Source organism: Oncorhynchus kisutch, linkage group LG5 (assembly GCF_002021735.2).
Source record: "Oncorhynchus kisutch isolate 150728-3 linkage group LG5, Okis_V2, whole genome shotgun sequence".
Lineage (NCBI taxonomy): Eukaryota > Metazoa > Chordata > Actinopteri > Salmoniformes > Salmonidae > Oncorhynchus > Oncorhynchus kisutch.
Window position 1 is genome coordinate 75,389,250 of NC_034178.2, and position 22,382 is coordinate 75,411,631.

A 22,382-nucleotide genomic window follows, 5' to 3' on the forward strand; every position below is an offset into this window, starting at 1 on the left:
AAACGAAAATGTGGAGTACTGAAATTAGTATGATATGTTACATTTGGTATGGTATGTATACATTTGTGGATGTCCATTATCCATTTGGTATGATACCAATTACAATTCAAATGATGTAACAAATGATCATTCGTATGATATGTTACGAATTGCAATTCGTGCAATAAGTTACGAATTTGCAATATGTATATTTGACAAATTCCATTTTTAACTAGGTTGCTAGTTGGCTAACGTTAGTTAGCTGGCTAATGTTAGCTATCTAAGGAATTAAGGTTAACGCTATGGGAAGGGTTAGCTAACATGCTAACATGCCAAGTAGTTGCAAAGTTACTAAAATACTAAAGTTGTCTGTGATGAGATTCATGACACGCAACCTTAGGGTCGCTTGCCGTTCACGTTATACACTTACCCATCCAACCCGACCACCCTCCTTTCCTTTTCATCTTGAGGAAACTTCGGCTCACAATTTAAAAGTTGTGACATACGCTGGTATAGCGTGCGGTATGCCGTGGTGTGGAATGGTGCTTTACAGTTCTTGCTTTTAATGCTCGTTTTAACCACCAGAGGGCACCATTAAACACATTTACTCAATTTAGTGATATGGGCTTTTGAAGCCGAGCATGCAATTGTGAATGAACTTCATGATTTCAAATTTAATTATATATTTCATTGTAGTCCTATAGGAAGGAGATCAGTCAAGCTGAGTCCCAATATGGGCAGAATATCGTATGAAATATTTGGATGGTTTAAATGCCGACATTTGGTTGTGTATCAGATTTGGGGAATTGTTCAAGTTTAATTCCGAAAGTATTCAGACCCCTTCCCTTTTTCCACATTTTGTTACGTTGCAGCCTTATTCAAAAAATGTATTAAATAAACACACATACACATCTGTCTATATGCAATACACCAAAATGACAAAGCAAAAGCAGGTTTTTAAAAATGTTTGCTGATTTATACAAAATCAAAAAATGGATACCTTATTCACATAACTATTCAGACCTTTTGCTATGAGACTTCAAATTCAGCTCCGGTGCATCCTGTTTCTATGGATCATCCTTGAGATGTTTCTAGAACTTGATTGGCGTCCACCTGTGGGTAGGGCTGTTGCGGTGACCGTATTACCCCCACACCGGTAGTCACGAGTCATGAAGGCAGTCAAATGCCACATGACCGTTTAGTCACAGTAATTAGGCTCCTCCAAGTTCTGATGCTGCTGATGGTCATTAGTAACCTACCAAACTTGTTAACTACCTGGTACTCAGCACTATTGTCCCTCTAATCTCTCTGACATCAATGCAAATGTATCGAAAATCTAATCAAACACTTCATGAGAGCCCATGAGCTCATGTTGCACAACATTTCTGTAGGCTATGCAATTGCAGGGGGAAAACAGAGTGATGGCCTCTAATAAAAAAGAGGAGGATTCCATCAGCTTCCTATAGACTAGGCCTACAATATTTATTTCTCAACTTTCCTAATATTAAACACTTGTCTTCTCTTTATAACAGGAGTATAGTCTACCTGGCATAAAAATGAACCACGGATTAAGCGTCCTCCATTCTCTATTTTCTCTTAATGGTACATTTGCGCTTATAGCCTACTACCATGTGCGCATTGCTGCGATAATAGTGTGAAGAAATAGCCTCATAGTTTATCAACATTTTAAGCCAAACGTTCTGATCTGTTGCCACATTGCGTAAAACTGTTTTTTTTGATGCTAGTGGTTTTATTAATTTGGGATCTATCGCATCCCACAACTGTCCCAGAATATGTTTGGAATATGTATTTCTCTCATAGAATAGGTAAACTTTTGTACTATGGGGGATAGTAGATTGACATAGGCTAGTGCTTTTGCTGTTCGTTAGACTTACTCATCTTGTTGGCTGACAAAGTAAATGTGGACATTTTTTCCAATATCTTCAATATGCACCTCGGAACTGAAATGAATACACGGAAGGAATACACGGAAGGAAACACGGAAGGAATGCACGCAGTTGCGTCCCCTGATGTGTCTGTCTTCACTTGTAACCTGTGAGAAAGACCCGATCATGCTTTGGGTTGCGCAGCACACTCAGGGAGAAGGGCAAAACACCAACACTCCGGGCCGCGAAAGGCATGGATTTTCTTAGGGTGCTTCACGGCTACAAAGGGATGCCGCCGTGAAATTCGAGGCATTATCAAGTGTCAAATTGTGAGACTATTGTCGTGTGTACATCCTGTGCAAAAAAAAAGTAAGCAGAGCTCATGCCTTTCAAGCTACTTTTTTCAAATCATCATTAGTCTCATCATGCTGGCCACCCAGCCAAACTGAGCAATCGGGGGCGAAGGGCCTTGGTCAGAGAGGTGACCAAAAACCCAGATTGTCACTCTGATAGAGCTCCAGAGTTCCTCTGTGGAGATGGTTGTCCTTCTGGAAGGTTCTCCCATCTCTGCAGCGCTCCAGCAATCAGGCCTTTATGGAGTGGCCAGGTGGAAGCCACTCCTCAGGAAAAAGGCACATGACAGCCCGCTTGGAATTTGCCAAAAGGCAAATTTGCCAAAAGGCAAAAAACTGGATAGCAGACAACTTTACACATTAAAAAAGGTTGTTAGCTTCACACTTACATTCTACCACTGAGCAACCAACTTCAAATTCACAGGGACAGAGGACTCTCAGACCATGAGAAACAAGATTCTCTGGTCTGATGAAACCAAGATTGACCTGAATGCCAAATGTCACATCTGGAGAAAACCTGGCACCATCTCTACGGTGAAGCATGGTGGTGGTGGCAGCATCATGCTATGGGGATGTTTTTCAGCAGCAGGGACTGGGAAACTAGCCAGGATTGAGGGAAAGGTGCAAAGTACAGAGAGATCCTTGATGAAAACCTGCTCCAGTGTGCTCAGGACCTCCGACTGGGACGAAGGCTCATCTATATATCTTATGTTGGCTGTAGGCTTTCATTAGGGCAAGGCTCTTTTCAAAGCGATTTGAGTTGACAATGTGCTGCATTTCGTGGAAATATCGGCTACAGTCCAGTCAAATGCCATTGTATTGGTCACATACACATGGTTAGCAGATGTTAATGCGAGTGTAGCGAAATGCTTGTGTTTCTAGTTCCGACAGTGCAGTAATATCTAACAAGTAATCTAACAATTCCCCAACAACTACCTAATACACACAATGTAAGGGGATGGAATAAGAATATGTACATATAAATATATGGATGAGTGATGGCCGGACGGCATAGGCAAGATGCAGTAGATGGTATAGAGTACAGTATATACAGTGGGGAGAACAAGTATTTGTATATTTCTCGGTTTCAGCTTTGATGCACTTGTACTAACCTCACCTTCTGGATGGTAGCGGGGTGAACAGGCAGTGGCTCGGGTGGTTGTTGTCCTTGATGATCTTTTTGGCATTTCTACGACATCGAGTGTTGTAGGTGTCCTGGAGGGCAGGTAATGTGTCCCCGGTGGGTGATGCGTTGTGCAGACCTCACTACCCTCTGGAGAGCCTTGTGTTGCAGTTGCCGTACCAGGATGCTCTCAATTGTGCATCTGTAAAACTATGTGAGGGTTTTAGGTGACAAGCCACATTTCTTCCGCCTCCTGAGGTTGAAGAGGTGCTGCTGAGCCTTCTTCACAACGCTGTCTGTGTTTTCATTTCAGTTTGTCTGTGATGTGTACGCCAAGGAACTTTTAAAACTTTCCACCTTCTCCACTGCTGTCACAGTAGTAATACAGTCCAGTGACATCTTTTGACTGAAACAAAACAAAAAAAATAAGTGTATTTCTTTCCCTCAGGTGTGAGCTGTTGGGTGCCTGGGACAGAGGAAGAGCAATTCTTAAGCTTATTGTTCTAATATCAATCACCATCTTCTTCGTCATCAGTCATGTGCACAATTATCTGTTTCTATCGGGTTTCCATCAGCCGTTCATTCAGTGAGGAGAGACGCACATTAGTGCCCTGGGTACTAACACTTACACCTTAACCCAAAAGAATAATGAGCGTTTTTACCCCCCACCCCCCCCCTCCCCCCTTTGCGGTGACACAATATCTCGTACTGTACCGTCATTTACGTGTGTAACCATCTGTCGTATGTAACCACATCAAAACGTAACCTAATAGTGTCCCGGCTGTACCTCTTTAAAAAAAAGAAACTTTGTAGTCTATAAGACTGGGAGGACCCAGGCACTCTACATGATATTACATTGTCTTTGTGGGTTGCATGTTCAGTGGAGCAACATCTTAAATGTTACGTTTTGTAATTGTTCCAGGTTACCAGCCACCAACCTGATGATTCTAGTTCTTTTGAACGCTCCAGTACCCAACAGAACCAGAACAGTAGGTACGTTGTGAAGCACGCAGCTTGTAAACATCATTTACGCTTGACACGGAAATAAACAATTTCAATCATTCTTTCACCCACCCACCCATTAATTCATTAATTTGTTTAATCATTCATTCATTCATTCATTCATTCATTCTTTCACCCACCCACTCATTCATTCATTCAATCATTCTTTCACTCATTCATTCATTCATTCATTCTAGATGTGTTGTTTCTGTACTGTTTGTCTCCATGTCTTCACTAATGTGACATGTAGTTAAAATGGAGGCCGGTGACATGTAGTTAAAATGGAGGCCAGGTTTATACACTAACCTGTCAGGAGGAGGCGCTAGATCCCTCCAGAAATAACGGTAGACAGTTGAGGAACGTCAACCCTGTGACATGAGGTATCCACCACAGTCATATTACTGTGTCAGTGCTGTTTTTAGTAGAAATGAATCACTTTTTAAAAATGTATTTATGATTTATACACAGCATTCCAGTCTAAACCATATATATTCCCCTCTTTCACCTTCTGCTGTTATTGTTCTACTACAGTTTTATGAGTTATTCTAGATGTTGATGATGATGAAGATGAAGATGAAGATCTAACCAGATGTGTATTTCCCAGCTGCTGCTGCTGTGTGGAGGACAGAGAGGAGCGATACACATGGAGCAGCACTAACCTGAGGACCCCTGTGCTCCCCCTCCACCTCCCCTCCACCTCCTCCTGTCCGTCCTTCACCTCTCTGCTGTCTGCCCACATCACCAGAGCCCTGGGAGAGGAGAACAGGAGGTCCAGCAGACTCCGAGATGTCCCCAGCCAGGAAGAGACTGATCTGGGCAGCCCCAGCCCCAGTCCCTCCTCTGGAGATGGATACTTTGAGATGGGTCTGGGGGAGGGAAAGGAGAGGGAGGGAGAGGAGGAGGGGTCCCTGACTGACCCGGTAGAGGGAGAGAACCAGGCCCCAGAGACGGAGGTGTTACGTGTGACCAAAGTCATGTGGTGCCACTGCATCAGGGTTGATGATGTGGTGGAGCAGAGGTCGGTGTGTGTGGTGCTAACAAACAGTCTACTGGGGCTGTTCCACTGTCCTCGTCACCCCTCCACAGCCCCAACCCATCAACCCCAGAGCCAGCCTCACGACCTTGGCTCAGTCACAGTCCAGACCCAGGGCCTAACCCTACAAACTCTAGTAGATAACCTGGAGCCGGACCTCGTCCTTCCCTACGACCAGCTAGACTCTCTCCTCTTCTACATCCCAGACACTTGCCTTTCCCTGAGGGTGAGGTCCTCTGATGTCCACTGGTACCTCTTCTCAGACCCCGAGGGTTTAAAAGAGACCCACTCCCTGCTCTGCTCCCTGGCCCAGCTCCCCTCCTCCCCGTCAGGAGGACCCTCCACCCCACAGCAGCTCCTCCACCTGCTCTTCACCTCCTGGGAGATGGAAGAGAACCAGAGCTGTGTGAAAGGAGGTTATGCAGCACATCTAGTGGAGACTGCCATGTTGTCGTCCCAGACCAGCCAGCGGACAACCTCTTCAACAAACCCAACTCTCACGCCAACGAAGACCTCTACTAACCCAGATACCTTCACCCTCCAAACTCTAACCAATCCCCTTCTCTCTGACATCCTGTCCCACGTAGTTACAGGAGGGGACAGAGACTCCTCCTGCTGTGTCCCCTGTGTCCTGTTCTTGACCCAGCGCCATCTCTGTGTGCTGAAGGTGGACTTCAAAGCTCTGGCCCGGGGAACCACCGGAGATGAACCGTCAGACGACCACAACCAGAGGCTCCGCTCCTGCTCCAGGCTCAGCCGCATCCCCCTGGCCTCCGTGCTGCCCCACCCAAGGCCGAGTGCCCTGTATGGGGCTGGTGCTGGGTCTATCCCTGCCTACTCTCCCAGCTGCCCCTTGCACCACCACTCCCCCAGAGACAGCCGTGTCCTGGAGCTCCTAGTGGGACAGGAGAGGGTCACAGCGGTGTTCCCGTTGCCTCACGACATGCTCCGTTTCCAGAAACAGTTCACCCTGCTGCGCTCCAGCCTCAGGGACATCAAGACTGTGGCTTTCCTGCAGGGTGGGAACGAACATAGCCACAGTGACGGGGACAGTCCCAGGACGATAAACATACACACGCCCACTCCCAATGAGACCAAGAGCACAGACAGACTGCAGGTTAACAGGTAGATACACAAGGACGGGCTGTCCGATATTTATTTTTTTATTTTTTTATTTTTTTTATTTTTTGAATTTTTATTTATTTAAAAAATTTGACAAATTGAAATGTAGCTACATTTAAATGTTTAGTGAATATAAAAATGTATTCTATAGCTAACAGTTAGCTATCAAGATCGAGGTTCTTCCATTTTTCATGACATATTGTTTCTCTCTCTCTCTCCATCTAGCCCTCGAGGTGCTCAGCGTCCTCGGCCATCCCTGTCCCTGTCCTACCCAACAGACATCCTGGTGGAGAAGCTGACTGGAGACAATCAGGTCCCATCCCACCTGTCCCTGTCCCCAGCCCTGTCCCTCGTCTCTGGGCTTAGGGGACACCAGCTGCTGGGGTTCTTCCACACAAACATTGCAGAGGTAGAGGGAGAGAGACACACACACACACACAGACGCAGGTGCAAAAAATTGGTTGCCGGAGAATGTGATTTAAATTTACCAGATGTTTTATAAATGTACCAGACCCATATGTGTTGGGTGCATATCCTATTACGGCGTCCACCCACGGTGCTCAGAATGACATATCACATTTAGATTAGTTATGGTAAATCATATTAACAGAAAAGGATTTAGCCTGTAAAGCTCTTATACTTTTATTGAAAAGCAAAACATTGTCCGTTGTGTCTTCATCCCTACTACAAATAATTTAGTTTTTTTAAAACTAAATATTCAGGCTAGAAGAACAAGTAATAAAACACAACTTCAAAATATATTATTTTTAGCATCTAATTTGGAAACGATCTCTCCTATTGGCTTATTTGTTTGAGCTGTGCATGAAAGAGGGGTGTCTATGTGTGCCGAACCGCGCATCTGGAGCGAGTGACTGTTAACGAGCCTCGCTGACTGTGTGATGGGTCGTAAAAATCATCAACTGTCCTCAGAACTGGATGATGTATTAAAGGGCAATTCTGTCACTTTTCAACCTCTATATCTTCCTAATTCTTTGAGGTTGAAAAGTGACAGAATTGCCCTTTAATACATAATTGGTGCGGAAGACCAAACCAGTGTCTGTATACAGTGCATGCGGACAGTATTCAGACCCCTTGACTTTTTCCACATTTTGTTACATTACAGCTTTATTCTAAAATTGATTAAATTAAAACATTTTCTTCATCAATCTACACACAATACAATTATTTTTTGCAAATGTATAAAAAAATAACAAACAGAAATTGATTATTTACATAAGTATTCAGACCCTTTGCTATGAGACTAAATTGAGCTCAAGTGCATCCTGTTTCCATTGATCATCCTTGAGATGTTTCTACAACTTCATTGGAATCCACCTGTGGTAAATTCAATTGATTGGACATGATTTGGAAAACACACACCTGTATTTTATAAGGTCCCACAGTTCACAGTGCATGTCAGAGCAAAAACCAAGCCATGAGGTCGAAGGAATTGTCCGTAGAGCTCCGAGGCAGGATTGTGTCGAGGCACAGATCTGGGGAAGGGTAACAAAAAATGTCTGCAACATTGAAGGTCCCCAAGAACACAGTGGCCTCCATCATTCTTAAATGGAAGAAGTTTGGAATCACCAAGACGTTCTGTCCTTCAAGAGCTGTCCGCTCGGCCAAACTGAGTAATCGGGGGAGCAGGGCCTTGGTCAGGAAGGTCCCCAGGAACCCGACGATCATTCTTAGAGTTCCTCTGTAGAGATGGGAGAACCTTCCAGAAGGACAACCATCTCTGCAGCACTCTACTAGTAAGGCCTTGGTGGAGTGCTGCAGTTCAATCTAATGAAACCAAGATTGAACTCTTTGCCCTGAATGCCAAGCGTCACATCTGGAGGAAACCTGGCACCATCCCTACGATGAAGCATGGTGGTGGTAGCATCATGCTGTGAGGATGTTTTTCAGCTGCAGGGACTGGGAGACTAGTCAGGATCGAGGGAAACATGAACCGAGCAAAGTACAGAGAGATCCTTCATGAAAATCTGCTCAGGACCTCAGACTAGGGGCGAAGGTTCACCTTCCAACAGGACAACGACACAAAGTACACAGCCAAGACAATGCAGGAGTGGCTTTGGGACAAGTCTCTATGTCTTTGAGTGGCCCATCCAGAGCCCAGACTTGAACCCGATCGAACATCTCTGGAGAGACCTGAAAATAACTGTGCAGCGACGCTCCCCATCCAACCTGACAGAGCTTGAGATGAATACAGATACAGGTGTACAGAGCTTGTAGTGTCGTACCCAAGAAGACTCAAGGCTATAATCGCTGCCAAAGGTGCTTCAACAAAGTACTGAGTAAAGAGTCTGAATATTTTAATTTATTTTTTATACATTTGAAAAATGTCCAAACTGTTTTTGCTTTGTCATTATGGGGTATTGTGATGTCATTATGGGGTATTGTGATGTCATTATGGGGTATTGTGATGTCATTATGGGGTATTGTGTAGATTGAGGATGAGAAAAAAATAACAATTGCATCCATTTTAGAATACGTCTGTAACGTAACAAAATGTGGAAAAAGTTAAGGGGTCTGAATACTTTCCGAATGTACTGTATGTGAAAACAATTTCTACAATCTGGTTAAAAAGAGAAGAAATGTCCTAAAAATGCTTCTCTGTGACATCACAGGGTACGATTTGAAGTTTCTTTTAAAACATTGACTTTCAAAACCCACGTCTCTGCGAATTTCGTAGTGTTTTACAATCACTGTTTTAAAAAATGTCTTACCTTTTGTCTTAACTTTAGGACATCAAACATGTTATTAATATAATATTTAGGATATACTCTAACTTATTTGAATAATTTTATGATATTTCAATTAGGATTAGTCTAGGCTTTTGTCCATTTGGTTCGCAATGGTAAGGAGGGATTGTTCCTTTTTCAGTAACACATCTATCCAATCAGAGGAGGGATTGTTCCTTTTTCAGTAACACATCTATCCAATCAGAGGAGGGATTGTTCCTTTTTCAGTAACACATCTATCCAATCAGAGGAGGTAGGAAGTTCCTTTGAAGATGGGATGCATCGGCTGGTATTTCCATCATTTAATAAAAAGCATTATTTTTCCATGTGATTTTTTTAGTTCTTTTTTTCCCTCCTGGACAATTTGGTCGGCAACAACAACAAAAAAATCTGCTTTTCATTTAAAAAAAATGGCAGCCAAAAGCCATTAATTTCCAGCTAACTGAAACCTTGACGCCCATTCATCAACAACAATTGACTTCTTACTGCCTGTGATGACTAAAGAGGATGATTTGTGCCTGTGATGTCTGAGATGTTTAAAGGGGATGGCGTGTGCCTGTGATGTCTGAGATATTTAAAGGGTATGGTGTGTGCCTGTGATGTTTTAAAGGGGATGGTGTGTGCCTGTGATGTTTTAAAGGGGATGGTGTGTGCCTGTGATGTTTTAAAGGGGATGGTGTGTGCCTGTGATGTCTATGTGATGTTTAAAGGGGATGGTGTGTGCCTGTGATGTCTATGTGATGTTTAAAGGGGATGGCGTGTGCCTGTGATGTCTATGTGATGTTTAAAGGGGATGGTGTGTGCCTGTGATGTCTATGTGATGTTTAAAGGGGATGGCGTGTGCCTGTGATGTCTGAGATATTTAAAGGGGATGGTGTGTGCCTGTGATGTTTAAAGGGGATGGTGTGTGCCTGTGATGTTTAAAGGGGATGGTGTGTGCCTGTGATGTTTTAAAGGGGGTGCGTGTGCCTGTGATGTCTAAAGGGGATGGTGTGTGCCTGTGATGTCTATGAGATGTTTAAAGGGGGTGCGTGTGCCTGTGATGTCTATGTGATGTTTAAAGGGGATGGCGTGTGCCTGTGATGTCTGAGATATTTAAAGGGGATGGTGTGTGCCTGTGATGTTTAAAGGGGATGGTGTGTGCCTGTGATGTTTAAAGGGGATGGTGTGTGCCTGTGATGTTTAAAGGGGATGGTGTGTGCCTGTGATGTTTTAAAGGGGGTGCGTGTGCCTGTGATGTCTAAAGGGGATGGTGTGTGCCTGTGATGTCTATGAGATGTTTAAAGGGGGTGCGTGTGCCTGTGATGTCTAAAGGGGATGGTGTGTGCCTGTGATGTCTATGTGATGTTTAAAGGGGATGGTGTGTGCCTGTGATGTTTAAAGGGGATGGTGTGTGCCTGTGATGTTTAAAGGGGATGGCGTGTGCCTGTGATGTTTAAAGGGGATGGCAAGTGCCTGTGATGTTTATGAGATGTTTAAAGGGGATGGCGTGTGCCTGTGATGTTTTAAAGGGGGTGCGTGTGCCTGTGATGTTTAAAGGGGATGGTGTGTGCCTGTGATGTTTAAAGGGGATGGTGTGTGCCTGTGATGTTTATGTGATGTTTTAAAGGGGATGGTGTGTGCCTGTGATGTCTATGTGATGTTTTAAAGGGGATGGTGTGTGCCTGTGATGTTTATGTGATGTTTTAAAGGGGATGGTGTGTGCCTGTGATGTCTATGTGATGTTTAAAGGGGATGGTCTGTGTGTGTTTTGACCAGGAAGAGAAGGAAGAGCTGCATCACATCCTGTGGTCATCTGTGGTTTTTTATAAGTCACCTGACGTCGAGGCCACTTCCTGTATCATGCTCTCTACTAAAGCCCTCTACTTCCTGCTGGATGACTCCGCCTCCACGCTCAATGACCAATCACGTAAGACAAACACACACACTGCACGGCAGCTACGCTCAGTGACCAGACACATTAGGAAAAATATCAATCACAGTTGAAAAGAGCTGCATGAGTTTGAGGGAGAGTCTGTCTGTCTGAGTGAGTATGTTTACATGCACACCAGGAACTCTAAATATAACTGATTGTGGTAGTAGGCTGAGTATGGCATTAGTCATGTAAACACCTTAAAATTGTAGTAATGTGTGTTGTCTTTATCCTTCAGTACTGTGGGTCTGTAGTAATGTGTGCTGTCTTTGTCCTGTGGGTCTGTAGTAATGAGTGCTGTCTTTGTCCTTCAGTACTGTGGGTCTGTAGTAATGAGTGCTGTCTTTATACTGTTGGTCTGTGGTAATGTGTGCTGTCTTTATACTGTGGGTCTGTAGTAATGAGTGCTGTCTTTATACTGTGGGTCTGTGGTAATGTGTGCTGTCTTTATCCTGTGGGTCTGTAGTAATGAGTGCTGTCTTTATACTGTTGGTCTGTGGTAATGTGTGCTGTCTTTATACTGTGGGTCTGTAGTAATGAGTGCTGTCTTTATACTGTGGGTCTGTGGTAATGTGTGCTGTCTTTATACTGTTGGTCTGTGGTAATGTTTGCTGTCTTTATACTGTTGGTCTGTAGTAATATGTGCTGTCTTTATCCTGTGGGTCTGTAGTAATGAGTGCTGTCTTTATCCTGTGGGTCTGTAGTAATGAGTGCTGTCTTTATCCTGTGGGTCTGTAGTAATGAGTGCTGTCTTTATCCTTCAGTACTGTGGGTCTGTAGTAATGAGTGCTGTCTTTATACTGTGGGTCTAGTAATGAGTGCTGTCTTTATACTGTGGGTCTGTAGTAATGAGTGCTGTCTTTATACTGTGGGTCTGTAGTAATGAGTGCTGTCTTTATCCTGTGGGTCTGTAGTAATGAGTGCTGTCTTTATCCTTCAGTACTGTGGGTCTGTAGTAATGAGTGCTGTCTTCAGTACTGTGAGTCTGTAGTAATGAGTGCTGTCTTTATACTGTGGGTCTGTAGTAATGAGTGCTGTCTTTATACTGTGGGTCTGTGGTAATGTGTGCTGTCTTTATCCTGTGGGTCTGTAGTAATGAGTGCGGTCTTTATACTGTTGGTCTGTGGTAATGTGTGCTGTCTTTATACTGTGGGTCTGTAGTAATGAGTGCTGTCTTTATACTGTGGGTCTGTGGTAATGTGTGCTGTCTTTATACTGTTGGTCTGTGGTAATGTGTGCTGTCTTTATACTGTTGGTCTGTAGTAATATGTGCTGTCTTTATCCTGTGGGTCTGTAGTAATGAGTGCTGTCTTTATCCTGTGGGTCTGTAGTAATGAGTGCTGTCTTTATCCTGTGGGTCTGTAGTAATGAGTGCTGTCTTTATCCTGTGGGTCTGTAGTAATGAGTGCTGTCTTTATCCTGTGGGTCTGTAGTAATGAGTGCTGTCTTTATCCTGTGGGTCTGTAGTAATGAGTGCTGTCTTTATCCTTCAGTACTGTGGGTCTGTAGTAATGAGTGCTGTCTTTATACTGTGGGTCTGTAGTAATGAGTGCTGTCTTTATCCTTCAGTACTGTGGGTCTGTAGTAATGAGTGCTGTCTTTATCCTGTGGGTCTGTAGTAATGAGTGCTGTCTTTATCCTTCAGTACTGTGGGTCTGTAGTAATGAGTGCTGTCTTTATACTGTGGGTCTGTAGTAATGAGTGCTGTCTTTATCCTGTGGGTCTGTAGTAATGAGTGCTGTCTTTATCCTTCAGTACTGTGGGTCTGTAGTAATGAGTGCTGTCTTTATCCTGTGGGTCTGTAGTAATGAGTGCTGTCTTTATCCTTCAGTACTGTGGGTCTGTAGTAATGAGTGCTGTCTTTATCCTTCAGTACTGTGGGTCTGTAGTAATGAGTGCTGTCTTTATACTGTGGGTCTGTAGTAATGAGTGCTGTCTTTATCCTGTGGGTCTGTAGTAATGAGTGCTGTCTTTATCCTTCAGTACTGTGGGTCTGTAGTAATGAGTGCTGTCTTTATCCTGTGGGTCTGTAGTAATGAGTGCTGTCTTTATCCTTCAGTACTGTGGGTCTGTAGTAATGAGTGCTGTCTTTATCCTTCAGTACTGTGGGTCTGTAGTAATGAGTGCTGTCTTCAGTACTGTGAGTCTGTAGTAATGAGTGCTGTCTTTATACTGTGGGTCTGTAGTAATGAGTGCTGTCTTTATCCTGTGGGTCTGTAGTAATGAGTGCTGTCTTTATCCTTCAGTACTGTGGGTCTGTAGTAATGAGTGCTGTCTTTATACTGTGGGTCTGTAGTAATGAGTGCTGTCTTTATCCTGTGGGTCTGTAGTAATGAGTGCTGTCTTTATCCTTCAGTACTGTGGGTCTGTAGTAATGAGTGCTGTCTTTATCCTGTGGGTCTGTAGTAATGAGTGCTGTCTTTATCCTTCAGTACTGTGGGTCTGTAGTAATGAGTGCTGTCTTTATACTGTGGGTCTGTAGTAATGAGTGCTGTCTTTATCCTGTGGGTCTGTAGTAATGAGTGCTGTCTTTATCCTTCAGTACTGTGGGTCTGTAGTAATGAGTGCTGTCTTTATCCTGTGGGTCTGTAGTAATGAGTGCTGTCTTTATCCTTCAGTACTGTGGGTCTGTAGTAATGAGTGCTGTCTTCAGTACTGTGAGTCTGTAGTAATGAGTGCTGTCTTTATACTGTGGGTCTGTAGTAATGAGTGCTGTCTTTATCCTTCAGTACTGTGGGTCTGTAGTAATGAGTGCTGTCTTCAGTACTGTGAGTCTGTAGTAATGAGTGCTGTCTTTATACTGTGGGTCTGTAGTAATGAGTGCTGTCTTTATCCTGTGGGTCTGTAGTAATGAGTGCTGTCTTTATCCTTCAGTACTGTGGGACTGGAGCCACTGTGACCATCGGGACCCAGAGCTGATCATGTCTTACTGTTTCACCATCAACCTCCACGACCTCCACTCTGTCAACGTGGGCCTGTTCGACCAGTACTTCAGGGTGGTGGGTGAGTAGGGAGAATGAATGGATGACCACAGTGTCACAGAGAAGACTAGGATCAGGATGTTAAAAACAGTTGAACATACTGTGACATGTTGTCTGAATTCATAGAAATCCCAATCCCAGAACTCATAGAAATTCCCAATCCCTATCCCAGAATTCATAGAAAGCCCTATCCCAGAACTCATAGAAAGCCCTATCCCAGAATTCATAGAAATTCCCAATCCCTATCCCAGAATTCATAGAAATCCCTATCCCAGAATTCATAGAAATCCCTATCCCAGAATTCATAGAAAGCCCTATCCCAGAACTCATAGAAAGCCCTATCCCAGAATTCATAGAAAGCCCTATCCCAGAATTCATAGAAATTCCCTATCCCAGAATTCATAGAAATTCCCTATCCCAGAATTCATAGAAATTCCTATCCCAGAACTCATAGAAAGCCCTATCCAAGAACTCATAGAAAGCCCTATCCAAGAATTCATAGAAATTCCCAATCCCTATCCCAGAATTAATGGAAATCCCAATCCAAGATAATTTCACCTGATAATAAATACTGAACAAACATATCAATGCAACAATTTCAAAGATTTTACTGAGTTGCAGTTCATATAAGGAAATCAGACAATTTAAGGCTGGCTGCTGGACTGGGCTGGCTGCTGGACTGGGCTGGCTGCTGGACTGGGCTGGCTGCTGGACTAGGCTGGTGGCTGGACTAGGCTGGTGGCTGGACTGGGCTGGCTGGCTGGTGGACTGGGCTGGCTGGACTAGGCTGGCTGCTGGACTGGACTGGGCTGGCTGGTGGACTGGGCTGGCTGGCTGCTGGACTGGGCTGGTGGCTGGGCTGGTGGCTGGGCCAGCTGCCGGGGACTGGGCCGGCTGCCGGGGACTGGGCTGAATGTAATCTGTGTTGTGTGTTATTTGTCTCCAGGACCGTCAGCGGACCACATCATCTGCTGTCTGACGAGGGACAGTTACGGGACACACCGCTTCCTGCAGCAGCTGATGACGGTCCTCTCTCTACAGGACAAACTACCCTCTCCTGAACCCTCCGAACAAGACTTCTACACACAGTTTGGAAATAAATCTACAGGTATTCATAACATTTTACATCTGTACGTTTTCATCAGTAAAATGCCCTTGTGGAGATGTGAGTGGATTGTCCAGGTTTAAGAAACAGATCTCCACGATAACATGGCTAGAATCTAGGGGGTTCTATTTGGGATTAAGACTAACTTAGTCTTTATTGTCCTACTGTGTTGTCGTACCAAACTAAATGAGTCCTTTTTCTCCTACTGTGTTGTCGTACCAAACTAAATTTGTCATTTTTGTCCTACTGTGTTGTCGTACCAAACTAAATGAGTCCTTTTTGTTGTACTGTGTTGTCGTACCAAACTAAATGAGTCCTGTCTTTTCCCAATGTGTTGACGTACCAAACTAAATGAGTCCTTTTTGTCCTACTGTGTTGTCGTACCAAACTAAATGAGTCCTTTTTGTCCTACTGTGTTGTCGTACCAAACTAAATGAGTCCTTTTTGTCCTACTGTGTTGTCGCACCAAACTAAATTAGTCCTTTTTGTCCTACTGTGTTGACATACCAAACTAAATGAGTCCTTTTTGTCCTACTGTGTTGTCGCACCAAACTAAATTAGTCCTTTTTGTCCTACTGTGTTGTCGTACCAAACTAAATGAGTCCTTTTTGTCCTACTGTGTTGTCTACTCCCAGGTAAGATGGGGAACTATGAACTGGTCCACTCTAGCAGGGTAAAGTTCATCTACCCCAGCGAAGAAGAGATTGGAGACCTGACCTTTATTGTAGCCGAGAGGAAAGGTCCTTCTGGGGCATCCAGCTGTAATATCCTGCTCTACGTACTGGTCTTCCAGGTGCAGACCCAGGGGCTAGGCTTCTCCCAGACCCAGGGGCTAGGCTTCTCCCAGACCCAGGGGCTAGGCTTCTCCCAGACCCAGGGGCTAGGCTTCTCCCAGACCCAGGGGCTAGGCTTCTCCCAGACCCAGGGGCTAGGCTTCTCCCAGACCCAGGGGCTAGGCTTCTCCCAGACCCAGGGGCTAGGCTTCTCCCAGACCCAGGGGCTAGGCTTCTCCCAGACCCAGGGGCTAGGCTTCTCCCAGACCCAGGGGCTAGGCTTCTCCCAGACCCAGGGGCTAGGTTTCTCCCAGGCCCCAGCTGCAGACAGACAGACTTCGACTGGGGGTCTGCAGGGGGATAGAAAGTCTCACCTCCACCCCCAGAGCCCGGTCTCTGCTAGCCAGCCCCGTCTTCACCCCTACCCCCAGGCTCCAGGCCCAGCCCCCTCCACCAGGCCCCATATCCCCCAACAGAGCCTGCCTCCCCAGGCTCCCTCCACCCCCAGGCCTGTCCTCCATCCTAAGACTCTGATCCTAACCAGCACAGACGTTTTCCTGTTGGATGAGGATTATATCAGCTACCCGCTGCCGGACTTTGCCAAGGAGCCCCCTCCCCGAGACAAGTACCAACTGACCGACGCTCGACGAATAAGAGACCTGGATAGAGTCCTCATGGGTTACCAGACGTACCCGCAGGCGCTGACGTTAGTCTTCGACGATGTCCCTGGGCCAGACCTCCTCTGTCAGCTTACCATGGACCACTTTGGAGAAGAGGAGGTGGGAGGAGGAGGAGGGGAGAAGGGGAGGAGATGTGGCAGAACAGAGAGCGAGGTACTGTGGTGTATCTATGTCCCCGGCGCAGACAGCAGGGAGAGGCTGATATGTCTGTTAGCAAGACAGTGGGAAGTGCTGTGTAGTAGGGAGCTGCCTGTAGAACTCACTGGCTAACTAGCTGGTTATTCTGCCTGTAGAAGTCACTGGCTGACTGGCTGGTTCTTCTGCCGGTAGAAGTCACTGGCTGACTGGCTGGTTCTTCTGCCGGTAGAAGTCACTGGTTGGCTGACTGGTTCTTCTGCCTGTAGAACTAACTGGCTGACTGACTGGTTCTTCTGCCTGTAGAACTAACTGGCTGACTGGTTCTTCTGCCTGTAGAACTAACTGGCTGACTGGTTCTTCTGCCAGTAGAACTCACTGGCTGACTGACTGGTTCTTCTGCCAGTAGAACTCACTGGCTGACTGACTGGTTCTTCTGCCGGTAGAAGTCACTGGTTGGCTGACTGGTTCCTCTGCCTGTAGAACTAACTGGCTGACTGACTGGTTCTTCTGCCAGTAGAACTCACTGGCTGACTGACTGGTTCTTCTGCCGGTAGGACTCACTGGCTGACTGACTGGTTCTTCTGCCGGTAGAACTCACTGGCTGGCTGGCTGGTTCTTCTGCCGGTAGAAGTCACTGGTTGGCTGACTGGTTCTTCTGCCGGTAGAAGTCACTGGTTGGCTGACTGGTTCTTCTGCCAGGAGAAGTCACTGGTTGGCTGACTGGTTCTTCTGCCAGTAGAAGTCACTGGTTGGCTGACTGGTTCTTCTGCCTGTAGAAGTCACTGGTTGGCTGACTGGTTCCTCTGCCTGTAGAACTAACTGGTTGGCTGACTGGTTCTTCTGCCAGTAGAACTCACTGGCTGACTGGCTGGTTCTTCTGCCAGTAGAACTCACTGGCTGGTTCTTCTGCCAGTAGAACTAACTGGCTGGTTCTTCTGCCAGTAGAACTCACTGGCTGGTTCTTCTGCCTGTAGAACTAACTGGCTGGTTCCTCTGCCTGTAGAACTAACTGGCTGCCTGACTGGTTCTTCTTCCAGGAGGTTTTAAAGCATGGCTCTACGCTGACCTTTTTTACTAGGAGCATGTGTGCACCTGTTGAAAAATGTTGGCGCACACAAAGTAATTTAGGAGCACAATTAAAAAATATTTGAGATATTAAAGCTAGAATCACACAGCTAAATATTTAGACACATATACGAGTAGAATGGTGGCACTGTTGAGCCCTGAAAAGATGGCGGCTTTCAAACCAATGTTCACAGGCTGACGGATGGACTACGTTACCATAACCTGCCTTCACAGGCTGACGGATGGACTACGTTACCATAACCTGCCTTCACAGGCTGACGGATGGACTACGTTACCATAACCTGCCTTCACAGGCTGACGGATGGACTACGTTACCATAACCCGCCTTCACAGGCCGGTGGATAGACTACGTTACCATAACCCGCCTTCACAGGCTGTCGGATGGACTACGTTACCATAACCCGCCTTCACAGGCTGGTGGATGGACTACGTTACCATAACCCGCCTTCACAGGCTGGTGGATGGACTATGTTACCATAACCCGCCTTCACAGGCTGACGGATGGACTATGTTACCATAACCTGCCTTCACAGGCTGGTGGATGGTCTAACCAAACAAGACACAAGGGACAAACAGGGAATCAAATCCCCCAAAGATTCCTCTTCTTCTCCTCCTTCCCCTCTTCCTCCCCTGTTTCTCCTCTTCTCAAAGAGAAGTTCTGTGATGTTTCTTATCGTTTATAATCCAAATGCATCCTGGGAATTTGTACAGTCCACACAAGTGTGATATTTATTTATCTTTGTACATAGCTCCGCCCCCAACCCATAGCTCCGCCCCCAACCCATAGTCGCTGAAGTACATTTATCATGGAATGATACCAATCTTAAATATTATTATTATTATTATTATTATTTTTTTAAATATGAAAGTGTTATTATTGCTGGCCATTTGTTTGTCTTTTTTCTTTACTCCCCCATGGCACCTTAACGCCTATACACTTATACAAAACATTAGGAACACCGTCCTAATATTGAGTTGCACCCCATTGAGTTGCCCTCAGAACAGCCTCAATTCGTCGGGGCGGGGACTCTACAAGGTATTGAAAGCGTAACACAGGGATGCTGGTCCATGTTGACTCCAGTGCTTCCCACAGTTGTGTCAAGTTGGCTGGATGTCCTTTAGGTGGTGGACCATTCTTGATACACAGCGTTGCAGTTCTTGACACAAACCAGTGCGTCTGGCACCGTACACCATTCAAAAGGCACTTACATAGTCATACCCCTTCACTGATTTCACATTTTGTTATGTTACAGCCTGAACTCCAAATGGATTAAATATAAAACATTTCTCACCCATCTACACACAAGACCCCATAATGACATCACAATACCCCATAATGACATCACAATACCCCATAATGACATCACAATACCCCATAATGACATCACAATACCCCATAATGACATCACAATAACCCATAATGACATCACAATAACCCATAATGACATCACAATAACCCATAATGACATCACAATACCCCATAATGACATCACAATACCCCATAATGACAAAGCTAAAAAATATATGTTTTTAGAATTGTTAGCAAATTGAATAAATATGAAATACAGAAATATCTAATTTACATAAGTATTACATAAGAGTTAATACATGTTAGAATTACCTTTGGGAGCGATTACATCTGAGTCTTTCTGGGTAAATCTCCCAAGAGCTTTCCACACCTGGATTGTGCAACATTTTCCCATTTAATCTTTTCAAATTGGTTGTTGATCATTGCTAGACAACCATTTTCAGGTGTTGCCATACATTTTCAAGTAGATTTAAGTCAAAACAGTATCTCGGTTTCTCAGGAACATTCACTGTCTTCTCGGTAAAGCAACTCCAGTGTATATTTGGCCTTGTGTTTTAGGTTATTGTCCTGCTGAAAGGTAAATTAATCTCCCAGTGTCTGGTGGAAAGCAGACTGAACCATGATTCCTGTAGGATTTCACCTGTACTTAGCTCCATTTCATTTATTTTTTATCCTGAAACTTGCCAGTCCTTAACGATTACAAGCATACCCATAACATGATGCAGTGGTACTCAGTAATGTGTTGTATTGGATTTGTCCCAAACACAACACTTTTGTATTCAGGATAAAAAGTGAATTGCTTTGCCACATTTGTTGCAGTATTACTTTAGTGCCTTGTTGCAAACAGGATGCATGTATATAATATTTTTTATTCTGTACAGGCTTTCTTCTTTTCACTCTGTCATTTAGGTTAGTATTGTGGAGTAACTACAATGTTGTTGATCCATCCTCAATTTCCTCCTATCACAGCATTTAAACTCTGTAACTGTTTTAAAGTCACCATTGGCCTCATGGTGTAATGAATTACTTCACCAGGCTCAAAGGGATATTCAATGTCGACTTTATATATTTTTACCCATCTACCAATAGGGGCCCTTCTTTCTGAGGCATTGGAAAACCTCCCTGGTCTTTATGGTTGAACCTGTTTGAAATTCACTGCTCGACCTTACAGATAATTGAATGTGTGGGGTACAGAGATGAGGTAGTCATTAAAAAATCATGTTAAACACTATTGCACAGAGTGAGTCCATGCAGCTTATTAAGCACATTTAGGCTCCTTACCATACCAAAGTGGTTGAATAATTATTGACTCAAGACATTTCAGCTCTTCATTTTTAATTAATTTGTAAACATTTCTAAAAACATGATCACTTTCACATTATGGGGTATTGTGTGTAGGCCAGTGATGACAATCTAAATGTTATCCATTTTTAAATTCAGGCTGTAACACAACAAAACGTGGGAAAAGTCCAGCAGAGTGAAGACTTTCTGAAAGCACTGTAAATATTTAGTCTTGTATTTTGTCACTCTGAATGGCACACAAACACAATCCATGTCTAAATTGTCTTGAAGCTTAAGAATCCTTATTTAACCCTTGTCTCTTCCCCTTCATCTACACTGATTTAAAGGGAATTTAACAAGTGACATCAATAAGGGACCTTTTCACCTGGGTCATGGGGAAAAAGCAGGTGTTCCTAATGTTTTGTTAACTCAGTGTAGTGCACTACTTTTGACGAGGGGGAAGGTAGTGCACTATAAATGGAATAGGGTGCTATTTGGGATACTGCGGGCCTCAGTCATCAGGAAGGAACATGCACTTTGCCCGGAACAAGAACCATCGTCAGTAGAACACGTTGAAACACAAAGGGTTCTGGGTCAACAGAATGTCCTTGTCTGCCGAACCCTTCGTTCTGGTCTCTGTCTCTCTGGTCTCGCTCTCTCGTTCTCTCTCTCTCTCTCTAAATTAAAAATAATTATTTATAACCTCAACGTCTTGACTATATTTCCTATTCATTTAGCAACTCATTTCATGTATATTTTCATGGAAAACAAGGACATTTCTAAGTGACCCCAAACTTTTGAACGGTAGTGTATATACTGTATTCTAGTCCTGGTTCATCCTGCTGTCCACTTCATATGTACACTACCATTCAAATGTTTGGGGTCACTTATAAATGTCCTTGTGTTTGAAAGAAAAGCACATTTTCTGTACATTAAAATAACATCAAATTGATCAGAAATACAGTGTAGACATTGTTAATGTTGTAAATGACTATTGTAGCTGGAAACGGCTGATTTTGTAATGGAATATCTACATTGGCGTACAGAGGCCCATTATCAGCAACCATCACTCCTGTGTTCCAATGGCACGTTGTGTTAGCTAATCCAAGTTTATCATTTTAAAAGGCTAATTGATCATTAGAAAACCCTTTTGTAATTATGTTAGCACAGCTGAAAACTATTGTTCTGATTAAAGAAGCAATAAAACTGGCCTTCTTTAGACTAGTTGAGTATCTGGAGCATCAGCATTTGTGGGTTCGATTACAGGCACAAAATGGCCCGAAACAAATAACTTTCTTCTGAAACTCATCAGTCTATTCTTGTTCTGAGAATTGAGAGACAAGTACTTGTCTTATATGATCTCCAATGTATCGTCCATGTAAAAAACCTGATTAGGATGAATAATATCCGATAACACCTTTTTAATTCTATGCGCTAAGCATTTTGCACCACAACACAAGTCTGAGTGCCAACTGTAAAGTTAGGTGGAGGTTCAGACTTGGTCCTTTAGTTCCAGTGAAGGGAAATCTTAACTATACAGCATACAATGACATTCCAGACGATTCTGTGCTTCCAACAGTTTGGGGAGGGCCCTTTCCTGTTTCAGCATGACAATGCCCCAGTGCACAAAGCGAGGTCCATACAGAAATGGTTTGTCGAGATCTGTGTGGAAGAACTTGACTGGCCTGACCTCAACTCTATCAAACACCTTTGGCATGAATTGGAATGCTGACTGCGAGCCAGGCCTAAACGCCTGATCTCACTAATGCTCTTGTTGCTGAATGGAAGCAAGTCCCCGCAGCAATGTTCCAACATCTAGTGGAAAGCCTTCCCAGAAGAGTGGAGGCTGGTATAGCAGCAATGTTCCAACATCTA

The 22,382-nt window shown here is 44.3% G+C and overlaps 1 protein-coding gene across 1 annotated transcript in view; it reads left to right on the forward strand.

The window, feature by feature from the left end:
• The window catches only part of nisch (nischarin), a 35,899-nt gene extending 14,684 nt beyond the window's left edge, over positions 1–21,215 (forward strand). The window contains exons 15-21 of the mRNA XM_031825821.1: positions 4,264–4,334; positions 4,948–6,501; positions 6,724–6,907; positions 11,001–11,151; positions 14,029–14,157; positions 15,082–15,243; positions 15,876–21,215. Of these exons, the coding sequence (XP_031681681.1) occupies positions 4,264–4,334; positions 4,948–6,501; positions 6,724–6,907; positions 11,001–11,151; positions 14,029–14,157; positions 15,082–15,243; positions 15,876–16,963 (3,339 nt within the window). The 3' untranslated portion in view covers positions 16,964–21,215. The remainder of the gene's footprint in view (positions 1–4,263; positions 4,335–4,947; positions 6,502–6,723; positions 6,908–11,000; positions 11,152–14,028; positions 14,158–15,081; positions 15,244–15,875) is intronic.
• Positions 21,216–22,382: the final 1,167 nt, after the last annotated feature.